The 24,596-nt window shown below is 40.2% G+C and overlaps 1 protein-coding gene across 4 annotated transcripts in view; it reads right to left on the minus strand.

The window, feature by feature from the left end:
- The window catches only part of MTUS1 (microtubule associated scaffold protein 1), a 166,624-nt gene that overhangs the window by 94,472 nt on the left and 47,556 nt on the right, over positions 1-24,596 (minus strand). For 3 of the 4 annotated variants that reach the window (XM_027598755.2, XM_027598753.2, XM_027598754.2), the window contains 2 exons: positions 18,370-20,600; positions 6,606-6,801 (listed from right to left, as the gene is read on the minus strand). In XM_027598755.2, the coding sequence (XP_027454556.2) occupies positions 6,606-6,801; positions 18,370-20,460 (2,287 nt within the window). In that variant the 5' untranslated portion in view covers positions 20,461-20,600. Of the gene's footprint in view, positions 1-6,605; positions 6,802-18,369; positions 20,601-24,596 lie in introns of those variants that run through there. The other variant, XM_027598756.2, reaches the window with a different exon arrangement.

Here is a 24,596-nt window from a genome sequence, read left to right on the forward strand (position 1 = left end):
CTTCCTCTTCCCACACGCTGGTACAACTCTTCTAAGTTTGTGTCTTGACTGACTGCGAGAGAACTGATCGACCTCAACCGTACTTGGGGCTCATCCATCACTTACCGCAACATTCGGTCTGTTCGAGGCATGCTGACCTGCCCTCAGTGTTTCCACACGCACCATACCTTTTCATAACTCTCCACTTGCACCCTTGGGAATGCCAGCAACTTTCCATGTCTGGCAAACATCTACCGGCACATTCCACGGCCAGTTCAAATGTCATAGCTATTCTCCAGTCTGCCCTTAGGCCCAGTCAGGGGTGTTCCCTTCGCTGTAGACACACAGTACTTCACAGAAGTCTCCATTCAAATCAGGCCAGACAACATTTTTAAACACCTGTTGTGTAATAGGTACACTGTGCAGAGCACCGAAAAATATAAAAATAACCAAGACCTGGACTCTCCTTATGGACCTCACAATTCAGGAGACAGACATGTACAAAAATGATCAGAGTACAGCATAATAAATGCAAAATATCACAGAGGCCAGGACAGGTCAGCTGCAGTTTTAAGAATGAAGAGTTTGCATTCAAATGATGTGCTCCAACGCCCCTTTCCAGCTCAGCCTCCAGCGAGTGAGATCATGACAAGGGCCTATTATTTCATCATGTTTGTATTCTCCGAATCTAGTAGACTGCCCGGCACATAGCAGGGTTTAAAAACTTTTCTTAAATTCATAAAGTAAGAGAAAAGTGCATAGTGACCCATGATTCCTCACGCATGTGTCATTCTAGAAAATAATCTTCTCCAGAATTACTTGCCAAGTGAGAAGAACTGAGTGGAATGCCTGTAAAATGATCGAGAATGCAGTGATCATGTCAGGAAGGAATAAAAAAGAAGACCCTTGTCTCCTAGGTGCCTGTAAGACCCCACTTGGTTGGCCTCATTCCTACTCGCTGGCCTCCCACCGCACACACTGGTCAGCTCTCTGTCCCTCAAGCACACCCCCCGACCCCCACTCCGTGCTGCCTCACCTCCATCTTTGCACTTGACGTTCGCTCTGCCCGGGAAGGCCTGTCATCTGATGTCTTAATGTCTCCCTCCTTCTGAGCCTTCAGGCACCGGCTCATTTGTCACCTGCTCAGTGAGGCCTTTCTCAACCACCTGATATTAAGCTCGAACTCCCTTCACTGCCTTTCTCAGCATTTATCATCTTACATTCTCAACATTTTATTTACTTAATTTTCTGAGGCGCCAGACTAGAATCTAAGCTCCGCAAGGGCAAGAATGTATCTGTTTTGTGCCTGTCTTCATTCCCAGCACAGGCAGGGACTCACTAGACACTAATTAAGTGAGGAAGTCAGTGTGTCGGACTCCTGGGTATATTTATGGAGGCTAAGAGCATAGAGACTGCTTGTTCTGTTTCCTGTCTCCACAAATTATGAACTGTGTCACTTTGTGCGAGTTACTTAAGGTTTCAAAACTTCAAATTCCTCATCTGCAGAAGTGGGAGGAGTATACCTGTCTATACCTCATGAGTTGTGAAAGTAAATGAAATTAGGCATTTAGAAAACTTAGAACAGAGCATGGCACATCACTGGTGCTCAAAAACATTACTACGACTATTATTTTTATGCCAAGAAAACTTGAGATACCTTCTTTAAAAAGTGTTTTAATTACGTGCAAATATAGAAGCATCAAAACCAACACGTCAAAGTTAGCTTTTAGAATAAGTTACTAGGGGATGATTTCTGGTTTTTAAGAATGTATAGCAAATATCCCTCTCATAATTTTGCTAGCTATTTCTCTCAAACTCTCACCTAGAAAAGACTAAAGTAATATAAGAGTGAATTGAAATGATTTTAAATTCCCTTTAACATGAAATAGAGAAAATTAGCTTACAAAAAACAACTATGGAAAAAAACAACTTAGCAAGAAAGCTCAGAAACCTATAATGCTAGGCAAGTCATTACAAGTTTGGGACGTACTCCTGGTTTGAGAGGCATTTATTTTATTAACCCACAATAAACTGAATTAAAGCAAAGGTTTATCCTCTTGAAATGTTATTTTTCTTTCTCTAGAAAAACTAAAGACTGGGGCGCCTTGGTGGCTTAGTCGGTTAAGCGGCTGCCTTCAGCCTGGGTCATGATCCTGGGGTCCTGGGATTGAGTCCCACATCGGGCTCCCTGCTCAGCGGGGAGCCTGCTTCTCCCTCTCTCCCCCTCTGCTTGTGCTCTGTCAAATAAATAAAATCTTAAAAAAAAAACAAAACAAAACAACTAAAGACTATTTCTTTCATGAGGCCTTTCTTCAGGCTCTGGTATAATCAGACCAACCCCCTGAACATTCTTCTTTTCCCCCCCGAGTCCTAAAGCACTTAGGGGCCTTTCCACACCCTTTATACACCCTTCTTGTGCTCCTCTGTGGTTGCGTCATAAATGAGCTCTTGCCCTCCCCGGGTAGGTTACATGATCCACAGGGCAGGGAGTGTAACCTGTCCTACCTCCATAATCCTACCTTGCTCAGGCTGGTCACTGGAAGGGCAATTACAGCTCTGTATGAAGGAAAACACACATTTATAATCTAAAACCTGATAAGAACTGGTATTGCCTTCAGAAGAGGGTGGCTGATAGGTCTGAAGATGCCCGAATGAATCATGAAGTATTTAACTATTCAGTGATTTACTCAGCAGCATTAATTTGCAATAACCATGCAGCCTCTTTTAAATTATGGTAACGTATGACAGAGAGCTGTAAGCCAAGGGCCTGAGAAGAGAAATGCCAATTTCTAAACCATTCAGTTGAGTGTGAGAATTTTAATTTTTCAAAACTCATAGTCATACTAAGGAGTTTGGGTTTGTTTTTTTTTTTTTTTTAAAGATTTTTATTTATTTGAGAGAGAGAGAGTGCGCGAGCGCCTGCACAGGCAGAAGAGAGGAGCAGAGAGAGAGGGAGAAGCAGGCTCCCCGCTGAGCAGGGAGCCTGATGCGGGGCTCAATCCCAAGACCCCGAAATCATGACCTGAGCCGAAGGCAGACACTTAACCGACTGAGCCACCCAGGAGCCCCAAGAGTAGTTCTTTAGACTGATAATGCGAAGGCTAAGAGAATGGACTCCGGGGCCCTATCGCCTGGTTTGAATCCTTCCTCTGCCACTCGTTAGCTGTGTAACCTTGACAAATTATTTAATTTCTATGTGATGTTTTCCTCTGTAAAACGAGGATAAGCCTCACAAAACTACTGTGAGGATTAAATGCACTCAATGAAATGATTAAGACGGAGCCTAAAACTTGGTTAAGTCTTCTGTAAGTTTAGCTGCTATCGTTGGCATTATAATTATTATTATCCCACTTCTCAAAATCTCATTTATTGGAGTGGTTAAAACACACATATACTCCAAACAAAGATACTCTGAATCTGCCCTGTTGTCATCAGTCCTAATCTGATTTCATACAAATTTCCTTTTTTTTTAAATTCTTTTTCCAGTTTTATTGAGATCTAGTTGGCACACACCACTGTGTAAATTTAAGGGGTACAGCATAATGGCTTGGCCGGCAAATACTGTGCAGTGGTGACCTCAGTAAGTGTAATTAGCATCCATCTCATAAAGACACAATAGAGAGCAAAAAAATTTTTTTCCCTTGTGATGAGGATTGTGAGGATTTACTCTCTTAACTTTCGTATAGATCATACAGTAGCATTGGCTATGGTCATCATGCCGTACATTACCATTTCCAGATTTTGACAAGTAAAATGGGTTTAATCACAATTCTTTCTCATACTCAGGTTAAAGTCAAGAAAATGGCTATTTCAAGTCCAGATCTGGTTTCACGCCATTCTCTGAAAGGATTTATTGAAATACCCCAGTCGGCTGGAACATTCCTGCCGCGTACCTTTCAGGAGAGTAACTTTGTATACAGAGTACAGAGGATGTCCATTTGGTTTCAATTTTCTAATGCACAAACACCTCATTGTACTGTACTATGGCAACACACTCTCAGTGATCTAAAGGCACATTGTTTTTGCTCCTTGATCTTATGCTCTACTTTTAACTCTGTGCTGATTAAATTTCCTGCCCCCCCAACAAACACCTCTCAATTTATTATGAGCATCCAAACAAGATAGTTGCTGTTTTTTTTTTTTTAAATACAGCATAATCAAGTTAGTCTTCCAACAGTTCAGATAAAAACTCAAATGTGAATCCATGAAGTTTCTGGTTACATTAATTTTTTTTCCCATTTCTATACAGAAAACCACCAGGTAAAAGAAAACTTAGTTTTTATAACTCAGATTGAAAACTCTGAATACATAACTTACTTATCAAGTTTCTTTATACAGGTTAATAAAAGCTAAATAAATGTGCTTGGCCTTTCATTAAGAGTAAACAGGCCTACTTTTCTCTTAAGGCAGGATATTCTGTAGTATACGGAAAGGGGACTTTAAAAATGCTTAACTCTTTGGTGGAACTGATCAACTACATAAAAAAATTTCCAGTTTTGAAAATAAAGTTGCACCCCCGCCCCCCATCCTCCCAACCACAGGGGACACGTTTCAAGACCTCCAGTGGATGCCTGAAACCACAGATAGGACCAAACCCTATGTGTGTACTGCTTTTTTCCTACACATACATTACCTTTGAACAAGTTTAATTTATAAATGAGGCACAGAAAGAGATCAACAATAAAACAATTACAGCAATATACTATAATAAAAGTTATGTGAACATGATCTGTCTCAAAATATCTTCACCCTTCTTCCTGTGATAATGTGAGGTGATAAAATGCCTGCACGAGGAGATGGATTGAGGTGAATGATCTAGGCCTTATGATTTAGTGTTAAGCTACTACTGATTTTGTAACAAAACATCAGAAGGAGGATCACCTGCCTCTGCACCATGACTGACTACGGCTAACTGAAATCGTTGAAAGCAGAACCCCAGAGAGCCAGGAACTACTAAATGTCCTGGGTACCCGCCTAATCTCCTGAGAGTATGTACACTTCCGGTTTTCTGGGTTTTGAGCATCCTGTGGTCCAGAGAATCTTACTAGTAGTAGCCACTGCTCAGGAAGTTAGGCGAGCCCCCAGACTGACCGTAGAAAGATAAGGAGTGTAAAAGTTGACAGGTCCTGACATTCTCAAACCCTCATATTTCACAACGCAAGGCTGAAGCCCAGGGTGGGGAAACACCTCGCTTGCGTAGCTCCTTGGTGCCAGAGCGTTACTAGAATACAGAGCTCCTAACCTAGAGGCCACCGTGCCAGTGGCCACAGCTCCATAGCGCCACCAAGCCACAGGTGCTCCTAACATCCGAACAGGAAGGGAGCTCCCCATCATCTGGCAACTACCACTCCCCTTACCCTGCCGTCAACACTAAGAACCAAAGCTTTGATCTCACTTATGCCTCAACTCACTAACTGTGGCACTATCTAAAATCAGGATCTTTGTTCCTCTTCCGGTTTTCTCCCCAGTGAAGACGACTTCAAGTGAATTCTTTCCTCCCACTCAGCTCCTCCAGGGAGGGGAGTGGAATGTGCTACATCCCTCCTCCTCCCCCCATACCGGGTCCTGGTTTTGCTCCTCCGAGCCTCAGAATCTTAATGCTAGGCCTGAATCTAAACAAATCACCCTTTGAACACTTCTGCTCATTATAGGCTTCTCACACAGGAGGCCTCAAAATAGAATTAAAAAATAAAACCCGAAACTATCAAGGTGTAGAGAAGTAATGAGATCCTCTGGGATCTGCTTGATTTTGTTAGTTTCTGCTAAATGTTCTCACATGTGTTGACACATCACTCCAGAGGTATTTCTTTTTCCCCAGACCATTCAACAGTAGTCACTATTTTTACAGGAGAACTTACTTCTAAATCTATCAGGCATGCCTTTAATTTGCACAAGGCTGTACCTGTTAAAGTAAAGCGGTGTTCCCTGCAGTGTTCTCAGTCATCTGGAATGGCTAGCAGTGTTTTTGTCTTAGTCTCTACGAAACAGGCTGACTTTTCCATTTCCTGTTCTGATCTGTAACCCAGAGAAGTCTGTCCATCTGCCAAATTTTTAGTAAGACACTTCATAGCTACTCTTAAAGCGCTCAAATTTCATAAACCTAACAGGACTTCGAAACTACTACTTCTAAAATATACACCAACGTAAATAAAAGTTCATCTTAGCAAAGTTTAACTGCTTAGTCACTCTTATATCCCTGAGAACTTATCATACACCTTCAGTAAAACTCAAGGAAAAACTAATCTCTTTCACACAGTGAGGGCCCACCATGAGTCCAGTATATAACATTTAACTATTATTAAGCACTTAAACATTTATAAAAAATTTTCTAATTGTGAAATTTGTATATAACAGGCACCCATTTGATTTTTCTTAATAACTTAGTTGTTTTATGCACCCATTTCTCTAACTAGCTTTTACGTTGCTCAAAGATCAGAGCTGTGTCTATGACTTCTTTTTCTCCCTTCCCTACGTAACATGCTGATCCACAAGAACCTAAATGTTGTAGTGACAAAATGTGTTAGTTTTATAATCAAAACCTGTCTTTCTGTTTTCTAACATGCCTAATTTACATTCAAATAATTCACAAACTGCTATAAGGCACAACTGATTTCTTTTATTCTTACCAGAACTGGACACACGCCTGATCCTCTGCGGAGATAAGGCCCGATCAGAATTGAGATTTCTACTGTCACTATTCCGCCTCAAACAGGAAACAGAAGGCCCCGCTTTGGCTTTTGAACCAGGTGTTTTCCTCAAATTGGAGGAGTCAGGCTTGGATATATTCCTGCCTGATGTGTCTGCAGTTTTTGAAGCAGAACCCTGTGAAAAAAATAGTTAAGATTTTAGTCCAGATCATACCTTCCTCATACCACTTCCTTGTGGCGCTATGTCAATACAACAATTTCTGTCTAAGCAGATATGCCAGATGGGTATTTAATTTTCATTTTTAGTATGAAGGAATTAAACCTCTTCACAGTTCAGTCTTCAATCCATCATGATCCGTCTTTTGTGCCCCCGGTGGAACTATTCCCAAGATGACCGGTGCCGCAAGCTGAAGTCAAGCTACAGCTTTCAATCTGTTCTCTGTAGCCCGTGTCCTACGGCATCTGATGCTGATGATGCCAACTTTCTTTGATTTCTCCAACAGAGCACATTCCTGGTTTTCCTTCTATCTGTCTGGTTATTCCTCCTCTGGATCCTGTCTCAATTCTAGTTGTGCCAAGGGTCCTAAACTTGACCCTAGTCTTTCCTTGTGATATGCTCTCCCCGGGTGATCTTGTCCACTGTTTCAACCGCCACCTACACCCTGTTGTATCTGCAGTCAACGTGTCTGAGCCAGCACTCTCCTGCGTTTCCCATGTATTTAGCTTCTTTCTTTACCTGTCCACTTAGCATTCTTCAGGCACCTCTGCCTGGCGATGCCAAGATTAATCATATTATTGTTTTTACGGATCAACATATGGCCCCTACGGAATAATACTTTAAGTTCAAAATACATGTTTCCACTCATTTAATCTTCATAACCCTAGAAGTTATTACTTTTATCATACCCCATTTTACAGAAGAATATGAAGCAGTATCTAACTTTAAACTAGTTTTACCCACCCATCTCAAAACTTACCTCTTCCCATATTTACCACAACATACCCAGGCACCCAACATAAACAATGAAAGCTAGTTCTAGGTGCTTCCTTTTTTACTTCCTAAACTCCTGACAGTCTTCTTTCCCTTTTGCATCGACCTCAGCACAAGCCTGCATCATTTCCTTCCCTGGATTACTGAAATCACATCCTCAGGATTTCTGGGCTCACTAGCTTCCACTCCAATTCACGTTCCATTCCATTGCTTAGGTAATCTCCTTAAACGGCCAAACTGGGTTAGGCAGCTTCCCTCTGTCTTCCAGATAAAGTCAACTCCTAACAAGGCACACCCAGCCCTTTTGGATCTAGCAACCCCTGCTATCTCCTTCAGCTTATTCCTTAATGTTCACAGGTCTGCACCCCTGGCTCCCATCATACTCACTACCCTGGAGTCCCCTAAGTGAGAATATCTTCTCATGTTTCTTCATTTCTGTAGAGGTTATTTCCTCTTCCCAGAATACCCTTCCCATTCATGCTTGTCCTTGGAGTTCTAGCTAGTGGCTAACATGATAGCTCTCCTAGAAGCTGTCCTTGACAACTCTCCCCGTTGCCACCACGCCATCCTGCCTTCTGCTGCACGAGAGTTTACACATACTCCCAACTTAATATTTAACATCCCCTTTTGGTTTATCTTCTAATATTACCCACCACACCAGGTATGAGATTTGACTAGAGGTGGTATCTTTCCTTTCTGTATCCCAACAATCACCATCATATACAGTACACAGTAGGCAGACAATAAATATTCCCATTCTACATACAGAAAACGAGACCCTGAGCTTTATTCAAGGAAAAATTCCAACACTGTAAGCTAGTATTTGTATTCTCCCTTTACATAAAGAAAAACTGAGTCTCACAGAGACTAGATTATTTGCCCGATGTCACTCTCCCGGTGAATGATGGAGCTCATCTGAAAGCATATGTAACTCTAAATCCATACTCCTAACATCTATGCTGCATATTCCCCACTGGTACCCTTCTTTAGTAAGTCATAAGTAGATAATTTCCAACACAGATATGTAAAGCCCCATGCTGACAGTTGCATTCATCTACCAGGTGAATTAAAAATTTAATAGGGCAAAACTTCCAGGGAAGATGGTAGACTAGGACCCTAAATGCACGTCATCCTACATATACTAGATAACCCTCACATCAGTGCAAATAACCCAGAAAAGTACCTCAAGACTAGCACAACAAACTCCACAACTAAACGTGAGAAAGAGGTCACATTAAAGAGAGCAGGAAGGTCAGAGACATGGTGGAGAGCTAAACACAGAAGTTCTGGACACAGGAAGGAGGGAGCTATAAGCACAGGAGAACAGCAAAAAACAGACTATCACACCAAGGGGCCTTCATACTCATCTCCATAGGATTTGGCTTTGAAAATCAGAAGGGCTGATTTTGTGAGTTCTTATAACCAGCAGAACTTAAAGCCTAGAATGCTAAAAATCAGCAGGCAGTCAAGGAGAGACTGGAGGGCAGGCTATAGGAAGCTGAGTCCTCACCCTTAAAGAGTCTGCAGAACAATCTGAGGAGATACAGTTTAGAAGCAGCATTTTGAAAAACGCCAGGGGTATACAAGAGGGAAAGTTAGTTACTAATCTCAGAGTTCCTGGAGAGACTTCTCCAGAAACAAAGGAGTTGGCAGGCACCATTTCCCTCCCCCACCCCCAGCATCATCACAAAGCCAACTTCAGGAAATAGCCAGCACTCACTACCAAACTTGCTTATACCATGCCCTGCCCCCTCCAGCTGGGCCTACCTCAGTCCTGGTGCTGTGGTGTCCTTCCTTCAGAAGCCCACCCAACCTTGCTGAGACCGCATCTCCTACCTCCCTCAGAAGACAGCATGCACCTTGTTAAAACTGCACCCCTACGCTGATGCACTTCATGGAGCTGCCGTGGCCAGCCCCACTCTCCACAGTGGCTGAGTATCCCCTGTGGAGAAGGAATGGTGCCTACAGCTGTGGCACCAAGACCTCATTTTTCCATACTTCCCAGAGCTACCCTGGCTGGCCTCCCAGTCTCCACAAAGGCTACACGATCCCAGAAGGGCACCCAGGGGAACAGCTTGCAGCACCCTGCCCCGACCTGCATGCACTTTATGAATCAACCCAGGCAGGCCTGGTCTTGGAGGCAGCTGAGAGTTCCCTGTGAAGGGGACCAACATGACCTTGTTATTTAAAGTGGACCGTACCCACTGCTTTCAAGAGCAACAGACATAGCTGACTTTCCCCAACACACAGAAACAGACCCAGAGAGCTAGGCAAAATGAAGAAACAGAGGGATATGTCCCAAATGAAAGAGCAGGGCAAAATCATAGCAAGAGACCTAAACAAAACTGAGATAAGTAATAAGCCTGATAGAGAATTTTAAAGTAATGATCACGAAGATATTCCCTGGACTTGAGACAAGAGTGGAGGACATCAGTAAGACCCTTAACACACAGAAAAAAATGTATCAGAGATGAAGAATACAATAATTGCAATTAAAAATACACTTGTGGAATAAATAGCAGGCTAGAGGAAGCAGATGAATGAATTAATGACCTGGAAGACAGAGTTCATGGAAAATAATCAAGCTGAGAGAAAAAACAATTATGTAAAGTGAGAAGAGACTTCGGGAACTCAGGGACTCCATCAAGTGTAATAACGTTCACAATATAGGGATCCCAGAAGAAAAGGGAGAAAATGTATTTGAAGAAATAATAGGTGAAAACTTCCCTAATCTGGGGGAGGAAACAGATATCCAGTTCTAGAAGGCACAGAGATCCCCACAAAAAACATCAACCCAAGGAGGTCCAAACCAAAGACACACAGTAATTAAAGTGGCAAAAAGTAGTGATAAAGAATGATTTTTTTTGTTTGAGAGTGAGAGTGAGAGAGTGAGAGAGTGAGAGTGAGAGAGAGAGAGAGAGAGAGAGAGAGAGAGAGAGAGAGAGAGATCAAGCACCAAGCAAGGGGAGGAGTAGAGGGAAAGGGACAAGGAGACTCCCTGCTGAGCAGGAAGCTCGATGTGGGGCTCAATCCCTGGCCCTGAGATCATGACCCCAGCCAAAGGTAGATGCTTAACCAACTGAGCCACCCAGGTACCCCAGTGATAAAGAATGTTAAAAGCAACAAGAGAAAAAGACAGTTACATACCAGGGAAACCCCATAAGGCTATCAGCAGACTTTTTAGCAAAAACTTTGATTTGAATATATCATGCCATTCCCTTCTGGCCTGCAAAGTGCTTAAAGTGAAAAATCTGCAGCTAAGAATAGTCTATCTAGCAAGGCTAGCATTCAGAATAGAAGGAGAGATAAAGAGCTTCTTAGAGAAATAAAAAGTAAAGGAGTTCATGACCACTAAACCAGTCCTACAAGAACTACTGAAGCAGACTCTTTGAGTGGAAAAGAAAGAAAAGTGAGAGTATGAAAAGTAGGAAATATAAAGTAATAATATAAGTATTTCTTCAAAAAACAGTCAAGGGATTCACAAAATAAAAGGATGTAAAATATGACATCATATACCTAACACACAGTGGGAGAAGTAAAGAGTGGGTTCAAACTCAAGCGATCATCAACTTCATATAGACTGCTATATGCAGATGTTACACAAAGCTAATGTTAACCACAAATCAAAACAAACCATAACAGATATACAAAGAATCCAAGAACATCACTAAAGAAAGCCAGCAAACCATGAAAGAGAGGAAGTGAAAGGTCAGAAAAAAACTATAACCACCACCACAAAACAAGTAATGAAATGGCAATAATCTGTCAATAATCACTTTGAATGTAACTGGACCAAACTCTCCAATCAAAAGCTATAGAATGACAGAGTGGATTAAAAAAACAAGACCTATCTATATGCTACCTATAATAGATTCATTTCAGATCTAAAGACACATGCAGATTGAAGGTGAGGGGATGGAGAAACATTATGCAAATGGAAGTCAAAAGAAAAAGCCAGAGTAGCAATCCTTTCATTGGAAAAAAAAGAGACTTTAAAACAATGACTGTAAAAGAGACAAAGAAGGACAGTATATATAAATAAAGAGGACAAACCAACAAGAAGAAATAACAATTGTAAATATTTATGCACCCAACAAGGGAGCACCCAAATACATAAAACACTTAATAACAAAGAAACTAATTGATACCAATACAATAATAGCAGGGGACTTTAACATCCCACTTACATCGATGGACAGATCATCCAAACAGAACATCCATAAGAAACAATGGCTTTGAATGACACAATGGAACAGATGGATTAAACAGATATATTCAGAACATCCCACTCTAAAACAGAATACATTCTTTTCAAGTGCACATGGAACATTCTCCAGAATACAGCACATATTAGGCCACAAAACAAGTCTCAACAAATTCAAAAAAAAATCGAAGTCATAGCATGCATCTTGTGTGACCACAACACTATGAAACTAGAAATCAGCCATAAGAAAAAAACCTGGAAAGAGCACAAATACATGGAGGTTAAATAACATTCTACTAAACAATGAATGGGTCAACCAAGAAATCAAAGAAGAAATAAACTACATGGAAACAAGTGAAAATAAAAACACAATGGTCCAAAATCTTTGAGATGCAGCAAAAGCTGTTCTAATAGGGAAGTTTACAGCAATACAGGCCTAGCTCAAGAAGCAAGAAAAATCTCAAACAACCCTAACAACCTAACCTTAAACCTGAAGGAGCTGGAAAAAGAACAAACAAAACCCCAAACCAGCAGAAGGAAGGAAATAAAGAACAGGGCATAAATAAATGATATAGAAACTAAAATCTCCAATAGAACAGATCAATAAAACCAAGAGCTCTTTCTTTAAAAAGATCAACCAAATTGATGAAACTCTAGACAGCGTCCCCAAAAAAGAGTAGCGTCAAATAAACAAAATCACTAATGAAAGAGGAGAAATAACAACCAACACCACAGAAACACAAACTGTAAGAGACTATATGCCGATAAATTGTGAAAAATTATATGCCAATAAATTGGACAACCTACAAGAAATGGATACATTTCTAGAAACCTATCAAAACTGAAGCAGGAATTAGAAAATTTGAACAGACCAATGACCAGCAAAGAAATTGAATCACTAATCAAAAAACTCCCAACACAGTCCAGGACCAGATGGCTTCACAGATGAATTCTACCAAACATTTAAAGAAGAGTTAATACCTATTCTTCTCAAACTATTCCAAAAAATAGAAGAGGAAGGAAAACTTCAAAATTCAATCTATGAGGCTAGCATTACCCTGATATCAAAACCAGATAAAGACACCACACACACACACACACACACACACACACACACAGAGAGAAAGAGAGAACTACAGGCCAATATCTCTGATGAATATAGATGCAAAAAGCCTCAACAAAATACTAGCAAACCAAATCCAATAATACATTAAAAAATCATTCACCACAATCAAGTGGGATTTATTGCTGGGATGCAAGGGTGGTTCAATATTCACAAATCAATCAACATGATACATCAAGAAGACAAAAGGAAACAAGAGGAAGGATAAAAACTGTATTGTTTCTATAGACGCAGGAAAAGCTTTTGACAAAGTACAACATCCGTTTGTGATAAAACACCCTCAACAAAGTAGGTTTAGAAGGAATATACTTCAACATAATAAAGGCGATATATGAAAAACCTACAGCTAACATCATACTAAATGGGAAAAAAACAGAGCTTTTCCCCCTAAGGTCAGGAACAAGGCAAGAATGTCTACTCTCACCACTTCTATTTGACATAGTATTGGAAATCCTAGCCACAACAATCAGAAAAGAAAGAAATAAAAGGCATCCAATTTGTAAGAAACAAGTAAAACTTTCACTATTTTCAGATGACATGATACTATATATAGAAAACTCTAAAGACTCCACCAAAAAAACTACTAGAACTGATAAATGAATTTAATAAAGTTGCAGGATACAAAAATCAACGTACAGAAATCTGTTTCATTTCTATACACTAATAATGAAGCAGCAGAAACAGAAATTAAGAAAACAATCACATTTACAATTGCACCAAAAATAATAAAATATCTACGAATAAACCTAACCAAAAAGGGGAAAGACCTGCACTCTGGAAACTATAAAACACTGATGAAAGAAACTGAAGATGACGCAAAGAAAGGGAAAGACATTCCATGCTCATGGATTGGAAGAAAAAAATGTTTAAATGTGTATACTACCTTGGTGGGAATGCAAGCGGGTGCAACCACTCTGGAAAACAGTATGGAGGTTCCTCAAAAAGTTGAAAATAGAGCTACCATACGATCCAGCAATTGCACTATTGAGTATTTACCCCAAAGATACAAATGTAGGGATCCGAAGGGGTACGTGCACCCCGATGTTTACAGCAGCAATGTCCACAACAGCCAAACTGTGGAAAGAGCCAAGATGTCCATCGACAGATGAATGGATAAAGAAGATGTGGTATACATACACAATGGAATATTATGCAGCCATCAAAAGGAATGAGATCTTGCCATTTGCAACGATGTGGCTAGAACTGGAGGGTGTTATGCTGAGCGAACTAAGTCAATCAGAGAAAGACATGTATCATATGACCTCACTGATATGAGGAATTCTTAATCTCAGGAAACAAAGTGAGTGTTGCTGGAGTGGTGGGGGGTGGAAGGGATGGGGTGGCTGGGTGATAGACATTGGGGAGGGTATGTGCTATGGTGAGCACTGTGAATTGTGCAAGATTGTCGAATCACAGATCTGTACCTCCAAAACAAATAATGCAATATATGTTAAGAAAAAAAAAGAAGAAGAAGATAGCAGGAGGGGAAGAATGAAGGGGGGGAAATCGGAGGAGGAGACGAACTATGACAGGCGATGGACTCTGAGAAACAAACTGAGGGTTCTAGAGGGGAGGGGGGTGGGGGGATGGGTTAGCCTGGTGATGGGTATTAAAGAGGGCACGTTCTGGGCGCCTGGGTGGCTCAGTGGGTTAAGCGGCTGCCTTCGGCTCAGGTCATGATCCCAGGGTCCTGGGATCGAGCCCTGCGTCAAGCTCCCTGCTCAGCGGGGAACCTGCTTCTCCCTCTCCCTCTGCCTGCCTCTCTGCCTACTTGTGCTCTCTCTCTAATAAATAAAAAAAATCTTAAAAAAAAAAAAAAAAAGAGGGCACGTTCTGCGTGGAGCACTGGGTGTTATGCACAAACAATGAATCATGGAACACTACAACAAAAACTAAGGATGTAATATATGGTGATTAACAATAAAAAAATTTAAAGAAAAAAAATGTGTATACTACCCAAAACAGTGAAAAAATACCAATAGCAGGGCACCTGGGTGGCACAGTCAGTTAAGTGTTGGATTCTTGGTTTTGGCTCAGGTCATAATCTCAAGGTCATGGGATTAAGCCCCACACTGGGCTCCTCACTCAGCATAGAGTCTGCTTGAGATTCTCCCTCTCCCTTCGCCCCACCCCCTGCTCGTGGTTTCTAATAAATAAATTAAAAACACACACCCACACACACACACACACACACACTTTTTTTACAGAACTAGAACAATTCTAAAATTTGTGTGGAACCACAAAAGACCCTGAATACCCAAAGCAATCCTGAAACAGAAAAACAAAACTGGAGGTATCATAGTTCCAGACTTCAAGTTCTTCTGAAAGCCTGTGGTGTATGAAGCAGAAAGGGCCAGGATTCCAGTCAGGAGCCCTTGGTTTGAGTCTGTTTTCCTACTTAGCAGCTGTGTGTGTTTTAAGTAGCCTTTCTGAAGCCTTTAAATGTGGCTAACAACTGGCCCATTGTTGTTGGAAAGAGTGAATGACAATGCATACGCCACCAGAATATTACAGGGAAAACGTAATGACATATATATACAAAACCTGAGCAAAGTGATCCAGAGCAGGCATCAAGAAAGGATCAATTCCTTCCCCTTCAGGTGATTCACTGCTCCTTTAGCTAACACACTATCCCACTTACAGAACCTCTGTAATAGGTAGCTACACTCACCTTCTATCAAATTAAAATCAAAATCCTTCCTCCAAATAAGAAACTTTCTGAAGTTTTGGATAAACCCTGACCAAACAACAGTGAGACTGTGGGCAACTTAATAATTCAGTAAACTCAGGGGCACCTGGGTAGCTCAGTCGGCTAAGTGTCTGATTCTCGATATTGGCTCAGGTCATGAATGGAGATCGAGGCCTGCGTTGGGCTGCATGCTCCGCGGGGAGTCTCCTTGAGATTCTCTCTTCCTCTCCCTATGACCCTCCCCCCACTCACATGTGCACATGCTCTCGCTCTAAAATAAATAAATTAAAAAAAAAAGGGGGGGGGCACCTGGGTGGCTCAGTCATTAGGCATCTGCCTTCAGCTCAGGTCCTGATCCCAGGGTCCTGGGATCGAGCCCCGCACTGGGCTCCCTGCTCAGCGGGAAGCCTGCTTCTTCCTCTCCCGCTCCCCCTGCTTGTGTTCCCTCTCTGACTTTGTCAAATAAATAAAATCTTAAAAAACTCAAGGCCTAATTTAGCCCCAGACCAACAGGGCACAACGAAAATTAACATCCTTTCAGCACTGTCTCATCAAAGATCAAGGGCAGATTTAGAACCTTTGGGTACTGCTTAAGTGACCAAGAAATGGGAGTTTGAGTCAGCACGAAGCAATGTTCACTCATTCAGCTCTCTGCAGAGCCCGTGGCCTGCGATGGTTTGCCCTGTCCCTTCCCCCAAGATAACGTGAAAATATGTAAGAGGTGATGGGATGCCTGAGTGGCTCAGTCGGTTAAGCATCTGCCTTTGGCTCATATCATGATCCCGGGATCGAGTCTGGCATGGGGCTCCCTGCTTAGCGGGGAGCCTGCTTCTCCCTCTCCCTCTGTCTGCCACTCCCCCTACTTGTGTGCTAGCTCCTGCATTGACAAATCCATAAAACCTTTAAAAAAAAAAAAAAATGTGTAAAAGGTGAACCAGCGCTATTGGAGGGAACTGCATTTAAGACATGGGTAAAGAATGAGGGTTTTTGTTTTGTTTTAAACCATTTGATTAGTGTCTGTGCTGAAAATATGGGAATCCTAAGCAAGATTCCAGAAATGAAAAGTGCTTCTTCCCCAAGATATCCTGGGATCCATTTCAACCCGATGATTCTATCACCTGGCTCCAATAGGAGCCTGAAAAACAGCTTTATGCCTCATGTGTATAGATTGAAAGCCTAAGATTTACTCAACGCACACAAAAACTTTTAATTTCAAAGTTATACAACCAATTTACATGTATGGCAAATGTTTTTTAGAGAAACTTTATGCTCGTTTTTTCTGGCAGTTAGACGTCGACACATGACGAAAGCCTCCCGTAAATCAAGGAGGAATACATGTATTGTTTTTATGTATATCTATAAACACCAAACTAAGAATGTTGATTAGAATTACCAGAGGGTATAATTTCACTTGGCAAAATATCAAATTATAAATGACATAAAACAAGTTCCCTATGTTTGACTTGAAAAGAACTTAAAAATCGGAGTTTTGAAATAGGCATTGGCATTCATTTAGGCATCACTGTGGGGGTACCATTGTTCCCCCAAAGAAGTTAGAAAAGCCAAAACATCTCTAAACCCATACAGCTCAGGAATATCCAGGGTTTCCTAACTTATCTCCTAAAAAGGACCTAACAATTGCCTCACATACCCTCAAAACACTTCTAAAACAGCCCTTCAACCCTTTACTCCACCTTATGTGCTTCTTTCCTCTCAGACAGGAGCCCTCCACAGAGAACGCAGACGTCTCACATCTGCCTTCCTACCTGGAGCCCAGCTCCATTCCTGGCCCCGAGGACAGAAGCCCAAGGAAAGCCTAGGTGGGGCCAGAAGTCCATGTTAAGACCCTACCGTGAAAATCAGTGCTAAGGACAAGTACACAAAGCCCCAGAATGGTCTGACCAACATTTTTAAAACTCAGAAAACTAGTTTCTACATACTGTTGACAAAAATATAGGTATGTTTATAGAAAAACGATCTTTAAACTGCATGTGAATTTTTTGCTTAGATGGAACTATCTAGTCTCCTCCTCCCCCCTACACACACACACCCCAAATATGTGACAGGTGCTATAGACAACAGACTGAATAAAAGGGGTTTGTTTATTTTAACATATCCGGAATCAATAGGTTAGGGCTACAAGAGACCTCAGACTTCTACTGGTCCAAGCCTTTCACCTCTGGGTGTCAAAGACTATTTAACCAAATGCACCTTGGCTGATCAGAGGCAGAATCTCCAACCCCCCTTTTCACAGGCGAGGGCTCCGCTTCCCAGAGCAGCTTCCTCCAGAAGAGACCAGGAGTTATTTTTATGCTGATACTGTTTACTAGCTCTCTCCAGCGCTACCATTTCTTAAATGTGGCCCAACACATTTTAAAGTTCATAAACAAACCTTTCTCTTTTTCCTAAGTGCAAAATATAACCGCATGTTTAACTTCAAATAACTAATTATACCACAATATTAAAGTAACTTGTTCTTTCATCTTATTAAAAGGAACATTGGTATGCAATACAACATACTGTATTTTTCCCCATATGTTTTCCTATATTGTAACCAATTAACACTCTAAAGTGTGCAACTTACAAGACAAAGAATAAGTGAATAATATATTAACACCTGAAAGCAAATTTGCACAGCTAGGTCTGCAATATTATTGACTATTTGTGTTAATCGATGGCTAATACATCTCTCAGCTTCCTCCACCCTTCCCCAGAGCAAGCAAAAATCTCACTTACCAAAAACAGAGAACCATATTCAAAGGTCTCATTCATAATTTCCTTCTTTAGCTCTTGCTTTTCCATAGGTGTCCCATTTTCTTTTTCACCCTTCTTTTCAGGGCTAATCCTATCGATGCTGGAAGCATATGTTATTTCCAAACATCCTGTGCTTTCCATTTTAACGGGGAGTATGTCTTTGATCTTCTGAAAAAAGGTAGCCACAGACCCAGTCTCACATGCTGAATTAGAACTTGCTTTGTCAACATCTTCCTGATTCGATTTCATGGCAGATGTTGTTCTTGGAACCTTGTGTGAAGCATTTTTAGAATGAGTTGTAACATGCACAGCCTGGCTGGTAATGAGTTTATTAAATTGCTGCTTATGCATCTTGTTAATTAGGATTTCTGCTTTTGTATCCGCATTCAAGTCAGACCTTGGTGTTTTGCTCAAAGCTGTCAACTGTCTTGAGGAAGACCCTGATGAGGGTGATGAGGCACTGCTTAACTGAGGTCTGGGTGTGACCTTTGATAAAGCAGGGTCTTTGGACTGCAATACTGGTCTAGACATAACTTTTGCCTTGACATTCTTGAAGTTTGGTCTTGGGTAGCTTATAATTTCGGTTTTTCTAACTTTGCTGCCTACAGGGGTATTCATTTTAGTTGTCAGTTTTCCTAGATTAGGTTTAGACATGTTCACAGGTGCCCCCTTCAAGTTTGGTAAATTTCGAAGCTCTCGATGACTCTTCTCCACTTTACTACATTTCTTGGTCCCTTCAATTGGTGAAATAGAAAAGGTTGCATTTGGGGAATCTAGGACTGGCGTTGACATGCAAACTGGGTTATTTGTGCTAATGACTATATCATTTGCATCCCAACTCAGTTCAACTGATGAAGCCATCTTTTGTCCTGGTGGGCTACTCAGTATCAATTCAGTGGTACAATTTTGGGTTTCCAAATCCTTTTCATTAGAGGCATTTTGTGTGTCTTCAGCCACAGTGACTTCGTGTTCTGGGTTCAGCACTTGGGCTTCATTTTTATCAAAAGCTGGCCCCAGTAAAGGGCATTCATCATCTATAAGACAATTGGACACTGTTTCTCTTAGATTTTGGCCCATTTTCTCTTGCCCATATGAGCTCTGTGAATGTGTCTCACTATTTGGTTCAACTTTAGATAAACAAAAGAACTCTTGTAATACAGACCCATTGGGAACATCCATGCCCTCAGAAACTGGCGTTTGAGCTTGTATCTCTTTTTCTCCAACCAGTTTTTGCTGTGACCCATCTGTGTAGTCACTGGTGACCTGTCCTGAAGAATATGGACACTGAGTGCCAGTATCTGGAACAACAGTATCAGTTTGCATCACATCAGAAAATGCTGTGTAAGTTGTGTCTTGAGCCTCTGCTTCTGTGGCTTGTGGGTTTTCAAAGCTGTCTCGATCATAATTTGTATCTCTCACGTGTATGTTATCAGAATGCAAAGATGTATGAATGGAACAGGATAAAGATGGATTTCCACTCCTCGTGCCGGTTGGCTGCCGATTTCCAGAGGTATGCAAAGACTGACTCTTTTCAATAGCATGATGTGTTATAAAGGTGCAGTTAACATGATCCACTGTCATGTCAAATGTTTGGTTTAGCTCCAAGGCGGTAGGATAGTCTGTATAGTGCAAATCATCATTGTTGGGTTTCCACACAAAAGGCAGAGATGTCTCAGCACTCTGGTCCTGAAATGATTCCAGGGAATGACAATTCTTAGGCAGGTACTTGGGCTCCTCTGTATTTAGAACATGTGCACAAGACTGAAGTGTGGAATCTTTATGGATATCGAACACCTCCTTACCAATCAACTCACTTGAAGACTTCTGCTGATCAAGTACTTCCACACACTGAGGGGTTAAAGCAAGATTTTCATCAATATCCACAGCAGAGTTGGTTTCATAATCAACCACCATTTCATCTGGCTTGGCAGAATTCCAATTCACATTATTGGTTGAAGAGTTTTGTGTGTGTGGTGATTTTTGGTTGTATGCATATGTGTTTCCATTTTTATCACTGATAAATAAGGATTGCAGTTCATCTTCTGTCTTGTCATCTGAATTATCATCATTCATCCTGAATCTTAACTTTAAAACTCTGCCATCTTATTTCTTCTTGAAATCCTTTCAAATGAGAGGAAAGGAAAAACCGTCCCAAGTTTTAGCACAGTTGAAAGTTTCTAAGATGCTTTGAAGTTGTAATGATTTGTTGTTCCCTGGAAGAAATAAAATGATCAATTCAAGTAAGTATTAAAATTAATAAGTCACTGCTTGATTAATTTCAATCACTTTATTTTTGTATTTGGAACATATACCTGTGGATAGGAGTAAAGATATCCTTAGCTCAAGTGTCACCTCCTTTCAAAGACGCTTTTTTATTTGAGGGAATAGGGCAGAAGACAGAGACACTGCTAAAATTGCCCCTGTGACTGACTTCACATCTGAGATACCGCCTCCATATTCCCATTGATTCTTATTTGTCAGACGAGGGAAGGAAGTTCCATCTAACAACAGCCTTTCCTTCTTGTTGGTTAACCATTGGTGCTAATTTGCTGAGGACAGTCCCAATTTATGCCTGTTGTTCCAACATAATTAGTAATAATGCCTTTTCATATTCAGAAGGGTCCCTTACTGTTTCCGTGGAGAGTGATTACTACAGACCTGTCAAAGACAACAAATGAGCTGAAGATCAATGAAAAGAGAAATGCCAATGCCTTGTTTTCATTCTCTTTCTTGAACATATTTCAAAGTTGAAAAAAAAAAAAAACTTGATTCTTAATGGTTAAAGTGGTACTCTATTGGAAGTCCCTAAAAATGTTAAACTACATGACACAGGGTTTCTACTCTCAAGTACCTACTAAAGAGAAATGAACATATGCCCACACACTTGTACAAAGGTACATGATTAATAGAAGCATTAGTCATAATAGCCAAATAGAAGTCAATGTCAATTAACTGGTAAATAAGTAACAAGATGTTACTTATTTACCAATACCCATACAACAGAATTAACAATCGGCAAAAGAAAAAAGATGGAGTATTGAGAAATCTACAACCTGGATACAGTGTTACAACTTAAAAATATTATACTAAGTGAAAAAAGCCAGTCATAGAAGACTACCTATTATGTATTATATTTACATGAAATGTCTAGAATAGGCAAGTCTATGGAGACAAAGTGGATTAGTGATTCTCTAGAGCTGAGAAAGGGTATGAGGGAAGGGAATGAACAGTGATGGCTAATTAGGATGGTGTTTCTTTTGAGAGTCATGAAAATGTTCTGAAGATTATGGTGATGCTCGCACAATACTATAAATATACTACTGAATTGTACACTTAAAAAACATCACTGAAAACAACCCATTAAAGCTTTCAAATCCAATGATTTTTGCAAATAACTAAGACTTGATTATGCTTTTGGGCAAACTGAAGTGCTTAAAAAGGTCCTGATGCTCGAGAGGACTGCAAATAAGTCATAGACATACGTTCACTGGAACTGAATTTCTAATCCTGGTATTAATGTCAATCAGAGGTCACTGTTCTGTCCTAAAGAAATAAAACATGCATGAGGGGGGGAAATGGCATTCTGTAACCCGTAAATTTGTGAATTAAGAGATCTCATTTTTCCATTTTATAATCCTCTCTCTGTAATCAAACTTCAGTAACCTAAATACAACAAGAAGAATAGGAACCATGGAAGAACTGAAAGGATCTGTATCTTCACTAACAGTGTTCTGTGTGTTTCTGGCCATGCATCCTGAAACCAACCTTTACTGGGGGGAGAAAAAGGCTGCAATGTTCAGCTCAATAGCATGAATGTGTGCATATCACACACACTCAAAAGGAGACTGAATCCTAAAACAAGGCTGTATGATTTATATACTGATGGAAAATATCAATTACTTATTGTTTTTCCACCATAGGTTTTTTTGTTTTGTTTTGTTTTTTTAAGATTTTATTTGAGAGAGAGGGAGAGAGAGCCTGACTGGGGCTCGATCCTGAGCCAAAGGCAGATGCTTAACCAACTGAGCCACCCAGGCGCCCCTTCCACCATAGTTCTTAAGTGAATAAACAAATCACTGAAGTAATAGTTGTGTGGCTACCACCTTAATAAAAGTTTTTCTGAGACACAATTTTTTTTATTCCTGGGGTATAAAATATGCTCAAGCTAAATACTGAAACCGGGAAGTATATTTATTCATTTTTTAGACTTACATGTGTGAAATATAATTTCAAAAAGCAGTAAATATGTTACACTTGTCTGTTTCCATGAAAGTCAATACTCATTTAAGAGATTCTGGTATAAAAAGATATGAGCACTGTAAACAGAAGCTTTTAATGGAAATCAGAGAAGTCATTTGTCTACGTAAACAGTCATTAGATTCAGTTAAGGAGTTTTACTACCTGAGCTCCTTCTTCCAAAGTACATAAAAAAATTAAAAACAAACGAAAAAAACCTCTGATAAAAACGGAATAAAATAAATGGTTCATATGTCAAGGCATTTCAAGTTATTTTTAAAATAAACAAATAGGGGGGCGCCTGGGTGGCTCAGTTGGTTAAGCAACTGCCTTCGGCTCAGGTCATGATCCTGGAGTCCCTGGATCGAGTCCCGCATCGGGCTCCCCGCTCAGCGGGGAGTCTGCTTCTCCCTCTGACCCTCTTCCTTCTCGTGCTCTGTATTTCTCATTCTCTCTCTCTCAAATAAATAAATAAAATCTTTAAAAAAAAAAAAAAAAAAATAAAAATAAAAATAAAAAAAATAAAATAAAATAAACAAATAGGGGGTGCCTGGGTGGCTCAGTAGTTGAGTGTCTGCCTTTAGCTCTGGTCATGATCCCGGGGTTCTGGGATCAAGACCCACATCGGGCTCCCTGCTCGGCCAGGAGCCTGCCTCTCCCTCTCCCACTCCCCCTGCTTATGTTCCCTCTCTCGCTGTGTCTCTGTCAAATAAATAAATAAAATCTTTAAAAAAAAATAAGTAAAATAAGTGAACAGAATACAAATGTTTAATAGGATACGGACATTCTACATTTATTTTTTTTACGTTTTTCTCCTTCATAAATAACACTCAACATTTTTGCAATCTTTGACTACCTGTGATTATTTCCTTTGGAAAAACTTCCTAGAAATATAAGCATAACCAAGCCAAAGAAATGATTTTTTTAAGGCTCTTGATCTAGTTTGCCAAACTGTTGGGTGAAAGGGGAAGGGGAGGATTCCTTATATATACACATTAATATATGCACATAATAAATATATGACCTGAGTTTTTTACTTTTAAAGTTCATGTATTTTATTCAGCATTTTTCCAGATTATAGTATAAAAACATTTCTAATAGTTGTGAAATTCCATTGAAGTTTAAGTGTTTTAGATTTACAAGTCAGTAGTTTACGAAGAGTAATGAAAATGTAAAGAACCCATTGACCACTCCAACTTTCACATGACTGCTTAGTATACTTGGTTTATGATTTTTTTTTTTAATTCACAAAAAACAACCAAACCAGGTGAGTAAAGCTATTAAAAAAAAAAAAAAAAAAAAAAAACCACCAAAAAAAATGCAATGAGAAGTAGTACTTCAGGAGAGTTTTGATAGGGAATGAATTTACAGAAGTGTTTTCTACCTTAGTAGCTAGGAGTAAAGAATTGTGGTACAAAGATTTAGATACTAAAAAATTCTTAAGCTTATCAGTTCCAGAAATAATTGGAAGATCAACATTCACCAAAGAAAACAACAGCTTCAAGTCATCACTATGAAGATAAAGCCGTGGTCAGGAAAGGGTTATCAGGATCCCCTCAGGAACTTTGTCAAAAAAGTTGAAAGTCAGCCATTTTGTCTGATGGCCAATTTCATCCCTCTCCCACTTAAAGAATAGTACCTAAGTTTCTACTACATGCTGGACTCATATTCTTTGATAATCTCACCCTATCCATGAAGTAATGTCTTTGTATTTCTGTAATTGCAATATCATTTGTGACACCTTCAAAGTTACTATTTGGGTAATGTTTTTTATTAAAGCAAAATCAAAAGTTTAAAAAAGGAAAAAAGGCAAAAAAGTTGGAAGAAGTCATTCTCACCTAAAGAGTTAATTTCTCAAGTTATCTTTCAGCAGCATTATCTGCCAGAACAAAGTAGAATGATCAAGTTTCCTTTTTAAGAATGCCATTTGGGAAGATAAAGAGATCTTCTTCAGGGAACATTTGGAGGAGAGA

Source organism: Zalophus californianus, chromosome 2, assembly GCF_009762305.2.
Source record: "Zalophus californianus isolate mZalCal1 chromosome 2, mZalCal1.pri.v2, whole genome shotgun sequence".
In the NCBI taxonomy this organism is placed as follows: Eukaryota; Metazoa; Chordata; class Mammalia; order Carnivora; family Otariidae; genus Zalophus; species Zalophus californianus.